The following is a 23,432-nucleotide window of genomic DNA, read 5'->3' as shown; positions in this document are numbered from 1 at the left end:
AGTAACCCAATGTATTCTTCTGCCCCCATTTACACAAACACAAACTCATAAGTAAAAATAAACAGACAAACAAATAAATAAATAAGTGCACTATTAGACTTACTTTCCTAGGTGGAAGTGGAAAAATTCATATTAAACAAATAAATCCTAATTAGTACAACTCACATATATACCTAACTTTACTATAAATTGCCATGTAGCTTTCAAATATTTTCAATTTAATTTGCTTTTAATATGTGGAAAAAGAAGAAAAGCTAAAGAATCCAAGTTCTCTTTTCTTCCTAAATTAAATTTCCCCATGTGAGGCTACAATACTCCCCCTCCCTGGTTCCTTGCTATTTCTCATAATTTCACTTCATGATTGCAATTGTTCTTCTGAAGTTTGTTTATTTCTGTCTGTGTTTGAGCCACTTCATCAATATAATATTTCTGCTCCTGTGATCTGGAAAGTATGTATAATGCTTTGTTGGTCAGGATCATCTTAACCTAGGAAGTAACATGAAATCGTTACTGTATAAACACTTCATGACCACTCCACTCCATGGTTGAGAGGAAGGTTTGTATTGTAGATATGAAGGAGAGAACAGGCAGAGGCTTCTGTAAGAATCCAGAGCAGAGACAAAGTAGTAGATTAAGAATTAACAGCAAACTATACCTGACCAAGAGAGAAGCAGGAGCAGAGTAGAGAGTAAGAGAAGTGGGGCAGGAGGTGAAAGGAAAACCAAGAGAAGGCAAAAGAGAAGACCAAGAGCATTGATGAACTACCAGGGTTATAAGGAGCTGAGCTCCTGAGCTGGAGAAAGTTTGGTGGTGGGGTGAGAACAGCAGAGAAGAGCCATGGACACTAAAATGTGTAACAGGTATTTGTGATGCTGATGAAGCCTGGAGGCCAACATGCACTTTGGGATACACCACAGATAACAATTTTACATCTGCAGAGGGTAAAAGAAATGGTTTCGTTTTGCAGAAGGGAATCAGCTTCACCAGTTCCTGAGGATTGTGTCTTTTTGTCTAACCAACAGAATTTGGGGAAACAGAGTTTCCATTGGACCTCACAGTAGCATAAAGAGAATGTTACTAATATTACAAAGTTTGAAAGTTTAAATGCAACAATGTCTATACTATGTAATGTAACCAACAGCTGTAAAGTGGAGGTAGTGCACAATCAGCTACAATTCATTACCTGCTCTGCCTGCTGCATTTCCAGCAGCCTAGGTACCAGCACAGAGCGGAAGCAGTCTCTTTTTGGAGAACGGGCTTCCACTTTTCTTAAAGAAGTCAGCAATCACATCCCCTTAATAGTTTTGTGCACATATGAAAGGAGGTAGAAAAGGAGAGGCATTTACTAAATTCTGCATCCACCAGTGTACTGTCTAAAACAATGAGAGGCCACCTGAGCAGACTTTTTTGTGGGTTCTGAGATGATCTACAATCAGTGTAGGTTTTCCAGTAACCCATTGTTATGGTGAATACAGAAGTTTTACGGGAAGACAACATGGCCTTTCTGTGTTTATAACTTGATTGTCCCACATCTCCTATTATTTTTTAGGATCTTTCTTTCCCCCAATTCGTTGTCTTTAGTCCAGCAGCAGTATGCCAGGCATTAACCACGGTTAGCTAAGAGAATTACATCTGGATTTGGTAGTTTGACCTCTCCTTGACCCCAAAGAAGGCTTGCAAGTTTGGACTCCTTGAAAAGTAAAACCCAGCGCAGCAGTCAAGTTTTCAAAGGGTATCTAGTAGAAGGGAATTTTCATAGGTGCAACAGGGTGCAGCGGGAACTCAGGTAGATTGCGTCTTCTGGCGGCATCATACCAAAACTCACAGCGGCTTGGGAAGTTGGGAGACGTGCCAAAGCTGGACCGTACAATGAAGCTCAACTAGGCAAAAAAACTCTGGGGCGCAAGCGCACCCCACACCATAGGCCTCCTCCCCTAGGCAGCCCGGGCTCCTCCGCACAGCATCCGGGGCGTGGCCTGGCAAGGAGCCCAGTGCTTTCTCCGCCTCCTTCAGCTGCTCCTTCCCAAACAACCCGGCGCTCCGCCGCTGCCCTTTGCCCATTGGTCGTTGTCCCTTTCCATTTCCACCCAGCCCTCCGAAGTTCACCAATCACCTTGCGCTCTTGAGAAGACACCGCCCCCGAGGCCTTAGCTGTGGCTCCTCGGCCTCCTCCGGCTGCTGCCTCTGCTGCTGCCTCCTCCTTCCCCACCTCCTCCGTCCGGGGAGAGACCGCGGGGCCCGAGGGGCGGCGGCAGCGGCGGCAGCGCTATGGAGCCGGGGCCGGGTGGCCGAGGCGCAGCGCGCGGACAGCGGCCCCCGAACGCCGCGCAGCCCCGGGAGCAGGAGCGGAAGCTGGAGCAGGAGAAGCTGTCCGGGGTGGTGAAGAGCGTCCACCGGCGGCTCCGCAAGAAATACCGCGAAGGTAAACAGGCAGCGGGGGAGGGGAGGCGGGTCCCCCGGCTGGGTCAGCTCTTTCTAGCCTCACAGGCCACCATTGACATACACGGGGGCGGCACGTCTGCCCAGGCCGCGACCAGCCGGCCACGGGCTATCGGCTCCCGGAGCCCTAATGGGCAGTCGCCACCCGCCTAGGCCCTGTCCCCAGCGGTGGGCTGAGACCACTGTCATCGAGCACACACTCAGAGGGAGGGAGGGGCTTTCAGGTAAGACCCGAAGACAGGGGAAAAAATCCACGAAGGAGAGAGACTGGCAGGAGCGAAGCTGCCCCTCACTCTTCTGCGCTGGACCAGCCTGTTGTTCAGCCGGCTTGGCAACAGCCCCTCTTCCTCTTCGCTCCCTGGCAAGGCCGTGCTGAGGCCTCCCCTGCCTGGGCGTCCAGGGCTGCGAAGTCAGCAGGCCCAGCAGAAGATCTCAAGGTGCTTCACCGTGTTTTACGGGGAAGAAAGGGTGGCAGGTAGCTTCCCTCCACCGCAGCTCCATCTTCAAGTTTATGGAGGTAGTCCAGGAAGAGATCGGGGACAGGTTCTTAAAATACTGTACAGTTTTGAATTATCTCTAACCACAGTGACTCTGAAAGACACGGATGCCATTGAAGCTGGCCATAGGTACAGCCCCCTCCTTCATGGAGGCAGCTTTTCTGTCTTGCGCATTTGCCGGAACAATGTCTATAGTTGAATTTTATGAGTTATCCTGGCATTTTGTGAAGAAGGGCTTACAAACAAAGCAACTTTATAAGACTTGGAAGGTGATACTTTGCATTTTTCTTCATATGTTCAGGGGAAAAAAATTCTGCTGAGTGTTAAAATGGGCTACTTTCAGTGGATTTTTCTTTAGCTTAGTTGCAAAATGAAAACTCAGCAGGGTTCTAATGTCAGTCTTTTAACTAGTTAATAATTTAGATTAAAAGAAAAATTATGACAGTGAAGGAACAAAGACTTGTGAGATCATGTCACTTTTCAGTTACGTACACTTTTCAATTACTCTGAAAGTTCAGTCAAGTCTATCTTCCTTTGAGTGTCGTTGATGTGTTTTATTTTTAACACCATTCAAAGTTTCTTTCCTTGACAACTTAGCTGGCTTTTAATAGAGACCATTTGATATCCCCAAAGATGGCTAATAGCTATTGTTTGATAGGTACCAGTAGAAAAGCCTTGGCAAGCATATTAAGGTATTGAATTTTTTTTATTGAAAATACTTTAATTCCCAACCGCAATTCAATAAAATGAGTGGTTACCATAGCAACAGTTGCATCATTCTTGATAGTCACAAAATGCACTTACATAATGGCATTCTCTATTGGTTTTTATGTTGTTTGAAGAAATGAGGAAATAAGTGGACCCAATTTTCTTCAATTTATCATGTCATTTTGTACAAATTTATGGCACATCTTTTAAAAGAGAATGGCTAGTGTATAATTCGGATTCTATTCTTAACCTTTTTGTAATAATTTCATTGTTATTCATTATTCATTTATTCATAAACGAATAGGCTCCACTTAACACACTGCTAATGTGTCATTATCTCTTTAAGCTGCTGTTTATGCGTGCTTAGTCTCACATGTTTAAACATGTCTTTAAGCCTAAATTCTAGCTAGGAGGACACTTGGTTCACAATGAGGATTGATCCTTTGAAATACCCAGAATGGGAAGCAATGTATGGAGTTCAGAAACAAATGATCTGAGATGTCCTGGCAGTCTAAGCATTTGCATGAAGCAAATCTTTTGACATTTTAATGCCCTGAATTCCATCAATGACTTAGGTGTTTTACTTTCCGGGCATAGTATTGTACTGATGGTCTCCAGTCATAAATGTATTCTATAAGCTCATAACAGTTTTCTTACCAGGGAATACAGTAAAATTTCTCAATGTAAAATCTTGGAATGTCAGACTATAGGAAACCATAATTTTCATTAATGATTCTCAAACATGGCTGATCTTAAATTGTCTATATTTTTATCTCAGGTCTATAGTCTCTGCATCTCCATAAAGGACAGGACGCATACTAGGGAGATTTATTTAGTGTATATCCCAAATTTCATAATTTCAGTTTTATAGTTTAGTAAACTCAGTCCTAAAAAGATCAAAGTAACTTGGTGAAACTGAGGCAGTTTATCATTATTTTATGGGAAATGGACTGTCCGTCTCATCTCTCATCCTAGTATTGGTAACATAATGTTAGACTACAGAAGAAACGAAGATCAGGAAGTAACACTGAAAGTTGAGCAAGGAAAAAGGATCTAAGTTGATGGGTCTGGGCTGTCTATGGAAATGGAACAATGGAAGTAGGAATGGAAGTTTAGTATTTTTTCAGGGATATTCTGGTAATGAAAAATAGACTGGGGTAGAATGAAAAGGGAAACAGCAATTCCCGAAGAGTAAGAACACAAGTAAGGATAAAGAATATAGGGTAGAATAGAGTTTACCTTGTCTATGTTTCTGATTGTGGATTGGAAATGCCACAGAAAGAAAAGTGAAAACAGGACCTTTCTGCTATGATGGGTTTTTCCTCCATTGCTCTAATCTGTCCAGCTGGTAAGTGTTGACAGTGATGGGCAGCGTGGGTAGGAAGAGGGAACTACTGCGCTACGAAGGTGAGTAAGCATATCTAGGGCACTTGTGACCACTTTTTCACCCTGCTCCGTCTGACTGCCTGCCTTCTGTCACCACTCAAAGTGTAATGGTCAGTGTTTGAGATGGTACTATATATCTAAGTTACTAAAAGAAAATGTGAGGACAGTTCCTAGAATTGGTAATGAGGGGATATTTTGATGTCCAGCCATTTGTGGGTAAGAAATTTACAGATTGAGTTTATATGCAGGAAAATATGCTTACACAAATATGCTATATAGAATTTTGGAATTTGACTTCTCCAGCAACTTAAATTATTTTAACTTGATTGGAAGGTGTATAGACAGTTTATTTATAAGAAATACCTAGTTTAATTTTGTTTTCTAAGCAAGAACTTTGTTGATTAGTCAGGTTTACTTGATCGGTGTATCTGACTAAGAACTAAACAGGAGCCATGTAGATTTTCAGTTTTGTTTTTGTTTTCTCTGTAGTTTTGGGGTGTGTGTGTGTGTGAGAGTGTGTGTGTGTGTGTGTGTGTGTGTGTGTGTGTGTGTGTGTGTGTGTGTGTTTCTGACTGTGCATGTACCTGTGTTGGCAAGAAGTCAACATCAGTTTTACCCATTTTGTTTTTTGAGTCAGGGGTCTCTTTCTGAACCTAGAGCTCACTAATTAGGGTAGACAGGCTGTCTTGAGATTGGTAAGATTGTAGTTGCTCTTGTATATGATGTTTGGAATCTGAACACATTGATGGAGATGTTTCTCCAGTTCTCACATCTTTTGTGGCCAACTATTGAGATGAGAAAATTGTGGGGGAAATGGTAACTTTAAATTAGAGATAATTTAAAACTAAAACCAAAACAGCCTTAAAATTAATAGAATTATAATACTGATGTTTTGCATGAAGTACAATATTTGAATTGTTTTAAAAATTAGGATCATGGATTGTTTTAACTTTCCTTTTCTTTCAGTATTCTCTCCATAGCTGTTTTAATAAATTGACCAAGTCTATGACCCAAAATACAGTTTGAACCACTTCTTTTTGTCTACTTTATTTTCAAGTGAGTTTTCACAGTTTTCATTTTTATGCTTTCCTCCTAGTTACTACTCATTATGATACAGAATCAGAAAAGTGTGTATGTATGCACACAGGCATATGAGAATCTTTGCTTGTTCACTAAAATATGCAGATTCTCCATCAAAAGTCTGGTTAACTTAGCCCTAGACATGTTTTGCAGAGGGGAAGTGAAAGGATAATTCATTTAATATCTGTAACACTATATAATGATCATCACTAACAGGAACACTGATGCTGTTGATTAAGTGAAGAGCACACAGTAGGTGTGCAGTGTATATTACCTATTTGATTTTGTCATTGTGTGTCTGATGTATCTCTGCAAGGAAGGGGGTTATAGTTTAAAAAATTAATACAAAAGCATAAATATAAGTCCTTTGGTTATTTAACAAGCTAAAGCAAAAAACCAAGCAAAAACCCAAATGCTGTGGTCTCAGCCTTGGGTCCATTTTAAGTGACATCTTTGGAACTCTGTAGGATATTTCTATGACACTTCAAAACACAGCATTCCATGAAGTGTGCAGTAGACAAAAAAGTCGGTGCTGAAGTGGAAGCACAGTAGGAAGTAATCTAGAGGAGGCGGGGTAGGTGGCTCTGGATGGTCGTCTGATTTAAAGTTGATAAAGACATAAGAAACTGTCATGATTGTGAGAAAAAAAATCTAAGAATATTTTGAAGGGTAGACTAAGAAGTTTTCATAAAGGAAAGAGGAAAAGACAGCAATAATGTAAGGAGTTTGTGACTGGGAAAGTGTAGGCAGCTATTAAGCCTCCAGTTTAGAAATGTATTATATATGGTTGAGTCAGAGTGCTGTGAGAACAGGGCAGACAGGCAGATTGGCTTAGAGTAAGGATGGGGACAGTGCTTGAGAATGGATGTATTCTTTGGAAGTGGAAGCCTGGAAGCCTTCTATATGGAGGGCAGTACATAAACAAACAAATGCACTGCCAAGTGGAGGAGTGCCTGATGTGCTCAGTGGTGCTTGAAGCCAGGAGTAGGTAAGGGTGAGAGGAAAGAGTGGAGCTGTTCCAGAACACAGGGAGCAGAGTTTCCTCAGGGCTAGGTTGTAGCACTGCACAACTATACCTACTATTTAAGTACTCAAAGTGATAACGTAAAGTCTTCAAGAAAAGAGCCAATCATGATTATTACTTTCTTTAAGAAATTATGATTGGCTTTGATTCTCAACATTGGACTAAGTGCAGTGTTTTGTGTATATCCTGTTTGTGGCTTCCTCTATCTAATATGATGTTTTCTTATTCTTTAAATAATTACTTATTTATTTTATGTATGTGAGTACACTGTAGCTGTCTTCAGACACACCAGAAGAGGGCATCAGATTGCCTGTATCAGACACCATGTGGTTGCAGGGAATTGAACGCCAGACCTCTGGAAGAACAGTCAGTGTCCTTAACTGCTGAGCCTTCTCTCCAGCCCTAATGTCAGGTTTCTTATGCATTAGTGAGCATCACTATTATGTTAACTTTAAAATGCCAATTCTTAGGCCCCCCAGAAAGCAATTCTGTAAGTTGGATATGAGAACATGTTTAACTGTTTCTTGTCTGCTTCTGATGCAGGCAACTGTTTTACCCCTTTGTGGGGTGGGACACTGAACCAAGGCTATTTTGTTATAAACTAGACAGTTTGATGTAAAAGAATGAACCCATGTCTGGAGCTCTGATTGTGTTTTAAACTCATTCTTGTGTACCTATACAATGCTTCACTTCTAGGATAAAACCCTAGTATGAAGGAGGGACAGGTCAGTTGAGAAAGCTAAGTAGACTAGGGATTTTTTTACACTCAGTACTTTTGCTACACTGCTATGTAAAGAGTTATTTATTTTTAAGGACAATATCCATACCAGTAGTCTTTAAATGCCCCTTTAATAGATTTAATGCATAATTTAATTTCAGATATTAATTTCTTTTTTCCTTACTTTTTAGAATTCGTTTGGTTGTTTCTTGGTATTTCTGTAGTTAAAGTAAGCACCTATATTAATTTCTAAATAATACAGGCAAATGTTTCACACAGCCCCTGTCACATCCATCTCTTAGAGCATTTATATTAATTTAGAACAATTCAGTGCTTGGAAATGCCCTTTCTGTCATAGATATGTTATATAACATAGATATAATAAGATATGTTTGTCACATATAACAAATTAACCTAAAATCATACTGTGCTGTTCAAAGAACAATCTCACATTTAAGACTTTAATCATTGACAGTGACATTAAGAAGTTTCTGTTTTATGGTGAAAAACCTCTGGAGCTCCCATTTTTATTAGTTCTTTCCAATTTCTAAAATTAGCAGGGTCCTAACCATCCTCAAGTTACATGAATATCAAAGGTGGTATTTGTAGCTGGCCTGCCTGAAAGACAGCATTAAAAATCTGTTTGCTTCTGTCAGCAAGCACTTCTTGGCATCTCCAATAGTGACTGGGTTTGGTGGCTGCATATGGGATGGATGCCCAGGTGGGGCAGTTTCTGGATTTCTTTTTCTTCAGTCCCTGCTCTACTCTTTGTCCCTGTATTTCCTTCCATGAGTATTTTGTTCTCCCTTCTAAGAAGGAATGAAGCATCCACACTTTGGTCTTCCTGATTCTTGGACTTCATATGATCTGTGAATTTTTTCTTAGGTATTTTAAGCTTTTGAGCTAACATCCACTTATCAGTGAGTGCATACTGTGTATGTTCTTTTGTGCCTGGGTTACTTCACTCAGAATATTTTCTAGTTCTATCCATTTGCCTATGAATTTCATAAAGTCATTGTTTTTGATAGCTGAGTAATATTCCATTGTATAGATGTACCACATTTTCTGTATCCATTCCTCTGTTGAAGGGCATCTGGGTTCTTTCCAGCTTCTGGCTATTATAAATAAGGCTGCTATGAACATAGTGGAGCACGTGTCTTTTTTATGTGTTGGGGCATCTTTTGGGTATATGCCCAAGAGAGGTATAGCTGGGTCCTCAGGTAGTTCAATGTCCAATTTTCTGAGGAACTGTCAGGCTGATTTCCAGAGTAAGAAAAAAGACTGAAGGAGCTGAAGGTACCCAACCAATGAGTACACATGGAGGGACCCAGACTGCAGCCACATATGTAGCAGAGGATGGCATTGTCCAGCATCAACAGGAGGAAAAGCTCTTGGTCCCGTGAAGGTGCATTTCCACAGTGTAGGGGAATGCCAGGGCTAGGGCATTGAGGTTGGAGTGGGTGGGTAGAAGTGGGAGCATACTACTCAGAGAAGCAGGGGGAATGGAAAGGGAGTATGGGAGAGGGGAAAAAAGAGAGAACATTTGAAATGTAAATACATGAAATATGCAAGAAAAATAAGATAAAAAAAAAAGAATTGGTTTGCTCCTCGGTATTATCCTTTGCCCTATTCCATTCCCATTCCTGTATCACTACTAAAATATTCATCTTGAAACTAGGAGTACTGATGCCCAGGAAGTTTAACCATGTATTGTTTTCTTGACATTGAAAATTCTAGCTATTAGCCAAACGCGGTGGAACATGTCTCTAGTCCCAGCACTTAACAGTTTGAAGCTTGAAGTTGAAGAGTTAGAAGTCAGCCTGGCTATATAACATAACTATAGAGATAGTAGTAATAATAATAATAATGATAATAATAATGGTTATTATTATCATTATTATTATTACTATAATGGTTCCTAAATAGATAAATCAAGCAATCTGCCTCACCTCATCTTGAAATACTTTGGTTTAATATTAGAAATCTCTTTAAATTCTACAGTAGTCATTTAGGCTAGCTTCTTAGAATGTTTAGCACAGATTCCATATAAATAAGTGCCTGTGTTTGTGCACACCACAGTTGGCATGAGGATTTCTCATCTCGTTCCCACTTAGCTTAGTTCTTTCAGTAGACTTCTACCTTTTGTCTAACATCGTTCCTCACATAGATTGAAGATCCATATATAGGAGCAGCTAGTAGACATGCTCTCTTGTTGAGTAGATTGATGACTTTATCTCCGCTTAGTGATCCAAGCTATTCTGAACATTCCCCTTTTTATGTACTTAAAATTACAAATACTGGAGACACAGGTACGGTGACAGTTGACAAGTTACACTGAAATACATTTGAACAATACGTTTGCTTTATTGTATGTAGTAACTTCTGTTCTTCCTCTTGGTACTCTGCCCTGCTTACACGTTGATTCCTTTATGTCATTATTCCAATTTTTTAAAAATGTTTTTAGCCTACAAAAATCAGGAATATTTTAATGGGTATAATAATATCTATGTTTATATTGAAGTATGGTAGTTGTTTATATATTCACTTATATTTGTATACCCTGAGTTCACAGATAGAAATTTTATGGCCCTTTATCATTCTGTTAAATTTTGGAGGCCAAGTTTATGGTAATTAAAAATGTAATTTGTGAGAAACACCGGTATACTGCCTTCTGGTACCTCAAATGCAGCTTTATTCATGTCCATCACAGGGGTTGTTTAGAATAAATTGTTACTCTCATACCTGTAAAGATGTGTCTGAGCACCGCTGGTTCCCACTTATGTAGCAGTTTCCTACTTATATAAATTAACTTTTGGAAAGATTTTCATAAGTCTTTTTATTTTCAAGTTTGATATTACACCAACCAAGTGATCTTTGTACATATACATGTACAAAAATTATTTTTCACAAAGAAGAAACAAGTAACAAGGTCTTGATTTCTTACACTGTCTTCCTTACAGAAAATAGTCAGACTTTTGTAGTTTGGATGAAGTCTTTCTCTCTCTCTCTCTCTCTCTCTCTCTCTCTCTCTCTCTCTCTAAAAAGATTTATTTCTTTATTTTAGGTACATGAGCACACTGTCTCTGTGTTCAGACACACCAGAAGAGGGCATCAGATCCCATTACAGATGGTTGTGAGCCACAATGTGGTTGCTGGGAATTGAACTCAGGACCTCTGGAAGTGCAGTCAGTGCTCTTAACCACTGAGCCATCTCTCCAGCACCTTGAATGAAGTTTCTTCCTTCCTTCCTTCCTTCCTTTCTTTCTTTCTTTCTTTCTTTCTTTCTTTCTTTCTTTCTTTCTTTCTCTCTCTCTCTCTCTTTCTTTCTTTCTTTCTTTCTCTCTCTCTTTTTTTTGAATAAAGTTTCTTAATCATAAATGCTTCTTACAAAAGGCTGCTTCATAAAGATATACTGAGTAAAATTGTACTTGTAGCTATCAGGGTTAATTCATGTATCATTTTGCTCTTTAAATTTAATTGGACTCCACTTTGCCCCAAGTTTCACGATGTTTTATATTGTTTCAGAGGAGTTTGACTCTACATCCTTGCTATTATATATAGGCTCGTGGTTTTGAGCCGTGAATATACAGTGGATTTATTTGTAAAGTGTTAGGGTTCACAATCTAGATCCATTAAATGAAATGTGCATTGAGAATTGGCCAACAGAGATGAGAACGACTACCAAAAACCTAAGGGATAATGCAGTTGCAGAGACTACATGACAGCATCTGACTGACAAAAGCCCATCTGTCTGTGGTCAGTACAGTCCTTGTAGTCTGGCTGGCTCAGCTCTTTGTTCCTATTCATGAATGCTTATCAACTCAAAACAGCAAATGATGAAGTGTGATATGGTGATTAGAACCTAACTTTTCCCCATTCAGTCATCAGTTTTATTTCTTCATGTTTGAAGCAATAGCATTTAAAAGTCATTTGAAATCTGATCTTCTAGAGATAATGCACCTGTGGCCGTATTTGGTAGTATGCCTGTCATATCAGGATCACTCTGAATTCCTAAAAGTTGAAGACTGACATAAGTATTAGGTCTCTGGCGGATTTCTTTTTGAGAATTTGGCCTTGAAGCTAAGGAACTATATTTTTAATCCGTAGACTAATTCATGATACTATTTTAATTTTGTAGCATTTGTAATGGTCATTGTACATCAGTTTGAAACTCATGTAGTTTATACACAGTTGACTCCTTCCATTTAATGTGCAGAAGAACTCCATGAATGTTAAAAGTTGTACGCATTTGTGAAATCATTGCCATCAAATACAAAAATATTTCCATCACTCCCAGAATTCCCTTTTCTTCCTTCTCTCTCTACTCGTTGCTCCATTTAGGATCTGTTGTTATAGTTATCTTTTGGAGTTTTATATACTTAGAATAATATATGATCATTTAAAAATCAGTAATATATCATCGATTACAGGCTAAGCTGCCAAGAGTTATCATCTGGGAAATAACCCCATGATATGTTATATAATCCCAACTTGTCAGCACTAAATGCATACATATGAGCAACACTAAGTGGATTGAATAGTGCACGTGTGTGTGTGTGTGTGTGTGTGTGTGTGTGTGTGTATCACAGATATACTTATTATATATAAAATAATTTAAAAAGAGGTCATGGTAAGAAATTGATTGCTATTTTGATAAAAATGTACCTTATATAATGATTCCTTAGTCAATCTACCATCCATCACAAGATAGTAATTTGGTTGTATATGACCATAAAAATTTACTACTTTACTAATGTGTACATTTTAATTATTTACCTTATTGTATATTAGATCTCTAAAGCTTATTCTTTCGTAACGTAGTTTTATTCTTTGACCAATGTCTGTGTCCTCATCTTTTCCTCCTTAAACCTCTGACGAGCACACACTACTCTGTATATCTTTAAGCTATCTGCTTCAGGTTCCACATATAAGTGATCTGTGATGTATGCCTTTCTGCGATTGTATATCTCATGGAGGGTAATGACCTAGTGCCAGGATTTCCTTTTTTAGGTAGAATGATGCTTCGTTATATAATTCTTTAGTTTGTTACCCATTGATAAACACAGGTTTTTTTCTGTATCTCGCGATTTAATACCACAGTGAACATGAGAATGGAAAATCTCTTTTACGTATGGGGTTTGTTTCTCATATATACAGAGAGGAGAAAGGAAGGGGTAGAAACTTTGGGATGTTTTGAGGAACCTCTATATGGCTGAACTATACTCTCAGCACATAGAATATAGACTCCCTTGTCCCCACATGTAGTTTCTTCTTTTTTAATGCTAGCCATCACATGTAGTTTTAATTAGCATTTGCTTAATTTCTAGTGATGATGACCATCTTTGCATTTGCCTGGTAATCCTTTTATATGTCTGGTTAGGAAAACAATGTGACTTTATTTCCTTTACCCACTTTTTAAAAAGACTGGTATAATTTTGGTATTGAGTTTTATGAGTCCTTACATATTCCTTACCATAGTAAGATTGATATAGTTTTGTCATAAATTAGTCATACAGTTATACTCATTCAATTTCAGATTTTTGCTTTATATTTATAACCTTTAAGAATGAGAATAAAGATAATAACTGAGAAGAATATAATTTATAAAGAGATGATCCCAACATGTAAAAATGCAGATTCATTTTCCTCACCTATAAGAAACTTCTTATAATTTCTTGGTTTTACTCAGATTATTTCCTTAAGTATAAAGATTTTCTTAAAAAGCCTGTGAACAACTACCAAAGAATTAATAGCTGGGACTTCTCCTCCACCTGCAGTGAGCAAAGAGACAAAAACATTTTAATGAGCCTGAGAATGACATTTCACATTTCAGATAAGCCGATAATAAACTTCAAAACTACATGAAAAGCACTACTTAAAGTTAATTTTGTTTAATATGGGGAATACAGAGGCCTTCTAAAAAGCTATAGGGAAATAGGTTTCTCTGTAGTTACAATCGCCTTTGCATCTTCTAGGTAGTAGTTAATTATAGAGTAAATCAAGTTTCAGAGTCTAAAATGACATGGTAAGGACACTAAGACGCTTTAATAGAGGGCAGTAGTGTCTCATATCACAACCCTTAGTTCTCAGGTGTAATGGACAAACTTAGCTCAGAGTCACCATCCGTGACAAGAGTTGTGCTTTGAGTGTGTGCTATTTTTCTGTTACCTTTCTCCAGAACTGTTGTCACCCTCAGTGGTTATGTCCCTCTACAGTAAGTGCATATCAGAATTCAATGCATTCTCATTTCCCAGTTAACTGGGAACAGGATAGTTTGTTAGTGCTCAAGCTTCCTGCCCTTTAGATGCCCTTTAGATGTAGTAGCATTGTGGATGTGGTGACCTCACCAGCAGTGTCTCCAGAACACCCCTATACTGCGGTTAGCTTTTTCTCCTGCTTTGTTGATTGTTGTTCCTCTCCTCCCCTTCCCTCCCTTCTCCACTCTCCTCTCTCCTCTCTCCCCCCATTCCCTTACTGCTATAGTTTAGGACTCTTCCAAATAGAGTACAAGTATCCAAATCTTTAAATTTTATTTACCATGTAGAATGTAAATCAAGTCTTGCAAGAATTAAATCTATTTTCAGCACATACAAGTTCTTTGAAATACATTTGATAATGAATTGTTATTCAAATGACTCACATTTGCAAACACACGTGATTCATTGAAGTGTTTCTGTATAATGTTGTGTTATATAGGGTAGTGAAACAACTTCAAAGAGTCTTTTAAAGTTTAAGATGTAGAACTCAAATAATAAACCATTTTTAAAACTGCACTATACCGTATTAAATCATTTAGTATCACATTTGATGGGTAAATTCAGGAAGAGTAATGTTATGAGTGCTCATAGGAGTATAGAAGGAGCGCTAACCAGAGTGCTGCTTGAAGACCTCTTACTCTGTTTATAGTCTTAAACCACTACATCTGACAGATGTTGCTAAAAAAGAAATTGTTGAGAATTCAGAAAAATTTCATATGCTTTTTAAGGAGACAAATAATGCTAACTTGATGTGTAACAAATTAAGAGCCCAGTACCTTCACAAATATTAGTGACTTTTAAAAATATTAATCTATTAAGGGCATAATACTTTAGTATTAAAATCAGTCTTCAGTTTATAATTTATTGATACCTTCATCCTTTTTACTGAACAATGTATATGAATATGTCTGTGCCCTTACTTGTTTTTATGGAGATAGTCAGGCTGGAGAGGTAATAAATGGGTTTTCAATTCAGTACTTACAAATCTGTGAAACTAAATAGCCAGCAAATAAAATTGTTTGGCTGTTTTTCAAATTTGAATAAATGTGTTGATTGTTAAATTTAAACTATTTTTATTTATTTTCTGTTATAGAAAAAAAGAAACAATCTTGCTTTGAGCAAGAGTTTTAAATATAATTAACTACACAGTTGTCTATTTCTTGTACATGTATATTTTGTTACTACATAAATACCTAGATTTAAATATTGTATGATAGAACTCAATTTCTTTGTTTAAAGATGGTGAACCAAGGTACTCAGATAATTTTAATTCTTTACCCTGTTCTGCTTCATTTGGCCAAATAATTCTTCAGTCATTATCAGTCTTCACAGTGATGTCTCGAATTTTATCTTAAATGTGATGATGACTGATTTAAAGACTAAAAAGTAATAGTTGGAGAGCAACCTGTGTGTGTGTTTGTATATGTGCATGTTGAAACACAGAAGACAATTTTAAGTGTCATTCCTCAGCTACCATACACCTTATATTTTTATTGTCTTTGGAATGGAGGTATATCGCCACACAGGAACTGGCCAACTGGACCATGTTGGCTGGCCAGCTATGGTCAGTAAGCCAGAAAGGTCACCTGTCTCTCCCTGCCCATCCCTTAGATTACAAGCTTTAACTATTACACCAGGGTTGTTTCTGTGGCTTCTGGCAATGGAACCTCAAGTCTTTCTGCTTGCAAAGCAAACATTTTACCAAATGAAACATGTCCCCTCTAGCCACTTGCTTAATAGGTTTTATTTAGAGCATTAACAAAAGCTTGAAATTTTAGAGACGCTTGTAACATGCATTGATCCGTGAACAATGGGTGGGGCAGGGAAAACACAGGTGCTTCTGGTGTTCTTTTCAAGACTGTAGAATGCAAAGATACTGTGAAAATGAATGCTTGAATTTCCAGACATGGTTGTACCCTGCCAACATAGATTTGCTTTAGGAATAGGTAGCTCATATACTTACCCCTCTCTTTCTGTGTGTGTTCAATTATGTAAATCTGTTTAAAACAGCCAATTTTGATTGTTCAGATCATCAGTCGTAAAACAATATTTAAAACTTTACTAAGTTTTAATTGATGACTTTTGTATACTTCGTTTATAAATTTTATTTTTTTAAAATTAGCTCACACATTTTAAATAAATTTAATCTAGTTCATCTTCTTTTTGTATACAGTGGGAGACTTTGATAAGATTTGGCGAGAACACTGTGAAGATGCAGAAACACTTTGTGAATATGCTGTTGCAATGAAAAATTTGGCAGATAATCACTGGGCAAAAACTTGCGAGGGTGAAGGTCGCATTGAATGGTGTTGTAGGTGAGTGTTTTAAAACCTGGTACTTTTGGTTTCCAATGTATTCTAACGTTTAAATGTAAAATGGCATGTAGTTTATTATACCACAGTGGGAAGTATACGGGCTCCAAGTGATATGTAGGTCACTCTTCAGATCCTCTTCTTCTTTGTGTCTCATTTGGTCTAGGTTTATTTCAGTTACCTTTCTTAATGAAAACACCTTTTCACATGTTTAATTTTGTCTAAACATTTTATAAAATATGATTTTAAATACTTTAAGTATTAACTTACACAAGATAAAATGATGGCGGACTCACCCATAATATAAAAACTTCTTTACATAATACATTTGGATTGAAGTAAAAAATTCAATAAATTAAACTTGAAAATGTGTTACTAGTTTCAAAACCCCGAATTTTTGATATGTGATTTTGGGGTATGTCAGCATTTGTGTTGACTGTGGATATTTATTTTCTCTTAGTACACTTTATAATGTCGAAGTCAGAAAGTAGAACACTATTGCGACTGATGTCGTCAGTGTGGTGAAATCAGAAGATTTCTATATGGTGACTGAATTGTAAAGTGAATTTCAGAAGGAAAACTGTTTTGTCTGGGAAACTGTAGTTTCAATCTTACAGTGGCTTTCGTTCAAATTTCCCCTCTTTATACTTACTTTTCTTAAGAGTGTGTGTGTGTGTGTGTGTGTGTGTGTGTGTGTGTGCATGTGTGTGAGAGTGTGTGTGTGAGTGTGTGTGTGTGTGTGTGTGTATGTGTGTGAGAGTGTGTGTGTGAGTGTGTGTGTGGTTACCATCTCTGTTCAGGCCTGAAGAACCCAGAAGCGGATGTTAGGTCTCTTGAGGCTACAGTTTGAAGGAGTTGTGAGTGTCCTGACATGGGTAGTGGAACTGAACTCAGGTCCTCTGGACAAACAGCCAGGGGACTTAACATCTCTCTGAACCTAATCCCTTTACAATTTATGTATTTGTTGAAACGAGGTATTTTTTTTATACAATCTATTCTAATTATAGTTTCTCTTATCCCAACTCTTCCAGCTCTTTACCCATCCAAATCAAGTTCATTCAATTCAAATTTTGCTTTCATGATATTTTTTGAAGTCATAAAACATATATTTTTATTAAGAACAGTGTGATTCATTGTATTGAAACATTTTAATCAATTTAACCACAACAAATATGAATTCTGCTGTTTTAATCCTTTGTATAAGTTTAACAGTGTTACATTTCTTTATTTTGTATTATTTTGTTTCTTTCTTTTTTGTTAAAAAATTTTATATAGTATATTTAGATAATGTTTCTTTCTTTTTTTTTCTTTTTTTTTCTTTTATTAACTTGAGTATTTCTTATAAACATTTCGAGTGTTATTCAGTTTCCTGGTTTCCGGGCAAACATCCCCCTAATCCCTCCCTCTCCCCTTCTTTATGGGTATTCCCCTCCACATCCTCCCTCCATTGCCGCCCTCCCCTCAACAATCTAGTTCACTGGGGGTTCAGTCTTAGCAGGACCCAGGGCTTCCCCTTCCACTGGTGCTCTTACTGGGATATTCATTGCTACCTATGAGGTCAGAGTCCAGGGTCAGTCCATGTATAGTCTTTAGGTAGTGGCTTCGTCCCTGGAAGCTCTGGTTGCTTGGCATTGTTGTACATATGGGGTCTCAAGCCCCTTCAAGCTCTTCCAGTTCTTTCTCTGATTCCTTCAACGGGGGTCCTATTCTCAGTTCAGTGGTTTGCTGCTGGCATTCGCCTCTGTATTTGCTGTATTCTGGCTGTGTCACTCAGGAGCGATCTACATCTGGCTCCTGTCGGCCTGCACTTCTTTGCTTCATCCATCTTGTCCAATTAGATGGCTGTATATGTATGGGCCACATGTGGGGCAGGCTCTGAATGGGTGTTCCTTCTGTGTCTGTTTTAATCTTTGCCTCTCTATTCCCTGCCAAGGTTATTGTTGTTCCCCTTTTAAAGAAGGAGTGAAGCATTCACATTTTGATCATCCATCTTGAGTTTCTTTTGTTCTAGGCATCTAGGGTAATTCAAGCATTTGGGCTAATAGCCACTTATCAATGAGTCCATACCATGTGTGTTTTTCTGTGATTGGGTTACCTCACTCAGGATGATATTTTCCAGTTCCAACCATTTGCCTACGAATTTCATAAAGTCATTGTTTTTGATAGCTGAGTAATATTCCATTGTGTAGATGTACCACGTTTTCTCTATCCATTCCTCTGTTGAAGGGCATCTGGGTTCTTTCCAGTTTCTGGCTATTATAAATAAGGCTGCGATGAACATAGTAGAGCACGTGTCTTTTTTATATGTTGGGGCATTTTTTGGGTATATGCCCAAGAGAGGTATAGCTGGGTCCTCAGGTAGTGCAAAGTCCTATTTTCTGAGGAACCTCCAGACTGATTTCCAGAATGGTTGTACCAGTCTGCAATCCCACCAACAATGGAGGAGTGTTCCTCTTTCTCCACATCCTCACCAGCATCTGCTGTCACCTGAGTTTTTGATCTTAGCCATTCTCACTGGTGTGAGGTGAAATCTCAGGGTTGTTTTGATTTGCATTTCCCTTATGAAAAAGATGTTGAACATTTCTTTAGGTGTTTCTCAGCCATTCGGCATTCCTCAGCTGTGAATTGTTTGCTTAGCTCTGAACCCCATTTTTTAATAGGGTTATTTGTCTCCCTGCAGTCTAACTTCTTGAGTTCGTTGTATATTTTGGATATAAGGCCTCTATCTGTTGTAGGATTGGTAAAGATCTTTTCCCAATCTGTTGGTTGCCGTTTTGTCCTAACCACAGTGTCCTTTGCCTTACAGAAGCTTTGCAGTTTTATGAGATCCCATTTGTCGATTCTTGATCTTAGAGCATAAGCCATTGGTGTTTTGTTCAGGAAATCTTTTCCAGTGCCCATGTGTTCCAGATGCTTCCCTAGTTTTTCTTCTATTAGTTTGAGTGTATCTGGTTTGATGTGGAGGTCCTTGATCCACTTGGACTTAGGCTTTGTACAGGGTGATAAGCATGGATCGATCTGCATTTTTCTACATGTTGACCTCCAGTTGAACCAGCACCATTTGCTGAAAATGCTATCTTTTTTCCATTGGATGGTTTTGGCTCCTTTGTCAAAAATCAAGTTCCCATAGGTGTGTGGGTTCATTTCTGGATCTTCATTTCTGTTCCCTTGGTCTATCTGTCTGTCTCTGTACCAATACCATGCAGTTTTTATCACTATTGCTCTGTAATACTGCTTGAGTTCAGGGATAGTGATTCCCCCTGAAGTCCTTTTATTGTTGAGGATAGTTTTAGCTATCCTGGGTTTTTTGTTATTCCAGATGAATTTGCAAGTTGTTCTGTCTAACTCTTTGAAGAATTGGATTGGTATTTTGATGGGCATTGCATTGAATCTGTAGATCGCTTTTGGTAAAATGGCCATTTTTACTATATTAATCCTGCCAATCCATGAGCATGGGAGATCTTTCCATCTTCTGAGGCCTTCTTCAATTTCTTTCTTCAGAGTCTTGAAGTAGTTATTTTACAAATCTTTTACTTGCTTGGTTAAAGTCACACCAAGGTATTTTATATTATTTGGGTCTATTATGAAGGGTGTCGTTTCCCTAATTTCTTTCTCGGCTTGTTTCTCTTTTGTGTAGAGGAAGGCTACTGAATTATTTGAGTTAATTTTATACCCAGCCACTTTGCTGAAGTTGTTTATCAGCTTTAGTAGTTCTCTGGTGGAACTTTTGGGATCACTTAAATACACTATCATATCATCTGTAAAAAGTGATATTTTGACCTCTTCTTTTCCGATCTGTATCCCCTTGACCTCCTTTTGTTGTCTGATTGCTCTGGCTAGAACTTCAAGAACTGTATTGAATAAGTAGGGAGAGAGTGGGCAGCCTTGTCTAGTCCCTGATTTTAGTGGGATTGCTTCAGGTTTCTCTCCATTTAGTTTAATGTTAGCCACTGGTTTGCTGTATATGGCTTTTACTATGTTTAGGTATGGGCCTTGAATTCCTATTCTTTCCAGGACTTTTATCATGAAGGGGTGTTGAATTTTGTCAAATGCTTTCTCAGCATCTAATGAAATGATCATGTGGTTTTGTTCTTTCAGTTTGTTTATATAATGGATCACATTGATGGTTTTCCGTATATTAAACCATACCTGCATGCCTGGGATGAAGCCTACTTGATCATGGTGGATGATTGTTTTGATGTGCTCTTGGATTCGGTTTGCCAGAATTTTATTGAGTATTTTTGCATCGATATTCATAAGGGAAATTGGTCTGAAGTTCTCTTTCTTTGTTGTGTCTTTGTGTGGTTTAGGTATAAGAGTAATTGTGGCTTCATAGAAGGAATTCGGTAGTGCTCCATCTGTTTCAATTTTGTGGAATAGTTTGGATAATATTGGTATGAATCTTCTATGAAGGTCTGATAGAATTCTGCACTAAACCCGTCTGGACCTGGGCTCTTTTTGGTTGGGAGACCTTTAATGACTGCTTCTATTTCCTTTGGAGTTATGGGGTTGTTTAACTGGTTCATCTGTTCCTGATTTAACTTTGGTACCTGGTATCTGTGTAGGAAATTGTCCATTTCCTACAGAATTTCAAGTTTTGTTGAATATAGGCTTTTATAGTAAGATCTGATGATTTTTTGAATTTCCTCTGAATCTGTAGTTATGTCTCCCTTTTCATTTCTGATTTTGTTAATTTGGACACACTCTCTGTGTCCTCTGGTTAGTCTGGCTAAGGGTTTATCTATCTTGTTGATTTTTTCAAAGAACCAACTTTTGGTTCTGTTGATTCTTTCTATGGTCCTTTTTGTTTCTACTTGGTTGATTTCAGCTCTGAGTTTGATTATTTCCTGCCTTCTACTCCTCCTGGGTGTTTTTGCTTCTTTTTGTTCTAGAGCTTTTAGGTGTGTTGTCAAGGTGGTGAAATATGCTCTTTCCTGTTTCTTTCTGCAGGCACTCAGCGCTATGAGTTTTCCTCTTAGCACAGCTTTCATTGTGTCCCAAAAGTTTGGGTATGTTGTACCTTCATTTTCATTAAATTCTAAAAAGTCTTTAATTTCTTTCTTTATTTCTTCCTTGACCAGGTTATCATTGAGTAGAGCATTGTTCAATTTCCACATATATGTGCGCATTCTTCACTTATTGTTATTGAAGACCAGCTTTAGGCTGTGGTGGTCTGACAGCACGCATTGGATTATTTCTATCTTTCTGTGTCTGTTGAGGCCTGTTTTATGACCAAGTATATGGCCAATTTTGGAGAAAGAACCATATGGTGGTGAGAAGAAGGTGTATCCTTTTGTTTAAGGATAGAATGTTCTATACATATCTGTTAAGTCCATTTGGCTCATGACTTCTCTTAGTCTGTCTACGTCTCTGTTTAATTTCTGTTTCCATGATCTGAGAGTGGGGTGTTGAAATCTCCTACTATTATTGTGTGAGGTGCAATGTGTATTTTGAGCTTTAGTAAGGTTTCTTTTATGTATGTAGGTGCCCTTGTTTTTGGGGCATAGATATTTAGGATTGAGAGTTCATCTTGGTGGATTTTTCCTTTGATGAATATGAAGTGTCCTTCCTTATCTTTTTTGATGACTTTTAGTTGAAAATTGAGTTTATTTGATATTAGAATGGCTACTCCAGCTTGCTTCTTCCGACCATTTGCTTGGAAAGTTGTTTTCCAGCCTTTCACTCTGAGGTAGTGTCTGTCTTTGTCTCTGAGGTGTGTTTCCTGTAGGCAGCAGAATGCAGGGTCCTCGTTGCGTATCCAGTTTCTTAATCTATGTCTTTTTATTGGGGAGTTGAGGCCATTGATATTGAGAGATATTAAGGAATAGTGATTATTGCTTCCTGTTATATTCATATTTGGATATGAGGTTATGTTTGTGTGCTTTTCTTCTCTTTGTTTTGTTGCCAAGACGATTAGTTTCTTGCTTCTTCTAGGGTATAGCTTGCCTCCTTATGTTGGGCTTTACCATTTATTTTCCTTTGTAGTGCTGGATTTGTAGAAAGATATTGTGTAAATTTGGTTTTGTCATGGAGTATCTTGGTTTCTCCATCTATGTTAATTGAGAGTTTTGCAGGATACAGTAACCTGGGTTGGCATTTGTGTTCTCTTAGGGTATGTATGACATCAGTCCAGGATCTTCTGGCTTTCATAGTTTCTGGCTAAAAGTCTAGTGTGATTCTGATAGGTCTGCCTTTATATGTTACTTGACCTTTTTCCCTTACTGCTTTTAATATTCTTTCTTTATTTTGTGCGTTTGGTGTTTTGACTATTATGTGACGGGAGGTGTTTCTTTTCTGGTCCAATCTATTTGGAGTTCTGTAGGCTTCTTGTATGCTTATGGGTATCTCTTTCTTTAGGTTAGGGAAGTTTTCTTCTATGATTTTGTTGAAGATATTTACTGGTCCTTTGAGCTGGGAGTCTTCACTCTCTTCTATACCTATTGTCCTTAGGTTTGATCTTCTCATTGAGTCCTGGATTTCCTGTATGTTTTGGACCAGTAGCTTTTTCTGCTTTACATTATCTTTGACAGTTGAGTCGATGATTTCTATGGAATCTTCTGCTCCTGAGATTCTCTCTTCCATCTCTTGTATTCTTTTGGTGAAGCTGGTATCTACAGCTCCTTGTCTCTTCTTTTGGTTTTCTATATCCAGGGTTGTTTCCATATGTTCTTTCTTGATTGCTTCTATTTCCATTTTTATTTCCTTCAACTGTTTGATTGTGTTTTCCTGGAATTCTTTCAGGGATTTTTGTGACTCCTCTCTATGGGCTTCTACTTGTTTATTTATGTTTTCCTGGAATTCTTTTAGGGATTTTTGCGATTCCTCTCTGTAGACTTCTACTTGTTCTCTAAGGGAGTTCTTCACGTCTTTCTTGAAGTCCTCCAGCATCATGATCAGATATGATTTTGAAACTAGATCTTGCTTTTCTGGTGTGTTTGGATATTCCGTGTTTGCTTTGGTGGGAGAATTGGGCTCTGATGATGCCATGTAGTCTTGGTTTCTATTGCTTGG

General features: G+C 38.2%; 1 protein-coding gene across 2 annotated transcripts in view; it reads left to right on the top strand.

The window, feature by feature from the left end:
* The first annotated feature begins 2,145 nt into the window (after nt 1-2,145).
* The window catches only part of Samtor (S-adenosylmethionine sensor upstream of mTORC1), a 63,840-nt gene continuing 42,553 nt past the window's right edge, over nt 2,146-23,432 (top strand). Inside the window, 2 exon segments of one of the 2 annotated variants that reach the window (NM_001109221.3) lie at nt 2,146-2,422; nt 16,283-16,424. In NM_001109221.3, coding sequence (NP_001102691.1) covers nt 2,269-2,422; nt 16,283-16,424 — 296 coding nt within the window. In that variant the 5' untranslated portion in view covers nt 2,146-2,268. 2 annotated transcript variants of the gene reach the window in all.

Source organism: Rattus norvegicus, chromosome 4, assembly GCF_021556685.1.
Source record: "Rattus norvegicus strain SHRSP/BbbUtx chromosome 4, alternate assembly SHRSP_T2T, whole genome shotgun sequence".
NCBI lineage: Eukaryota > Metazoa > Chordata > Mammalia > Rodentia > Muridae > Rattus > Rattus norvegicus.
The sequence above is the reverse complement of the archived record's forward strand: the minus strand, read 5'-3'. Positions and strand labels throughout refer to the sequence as shown.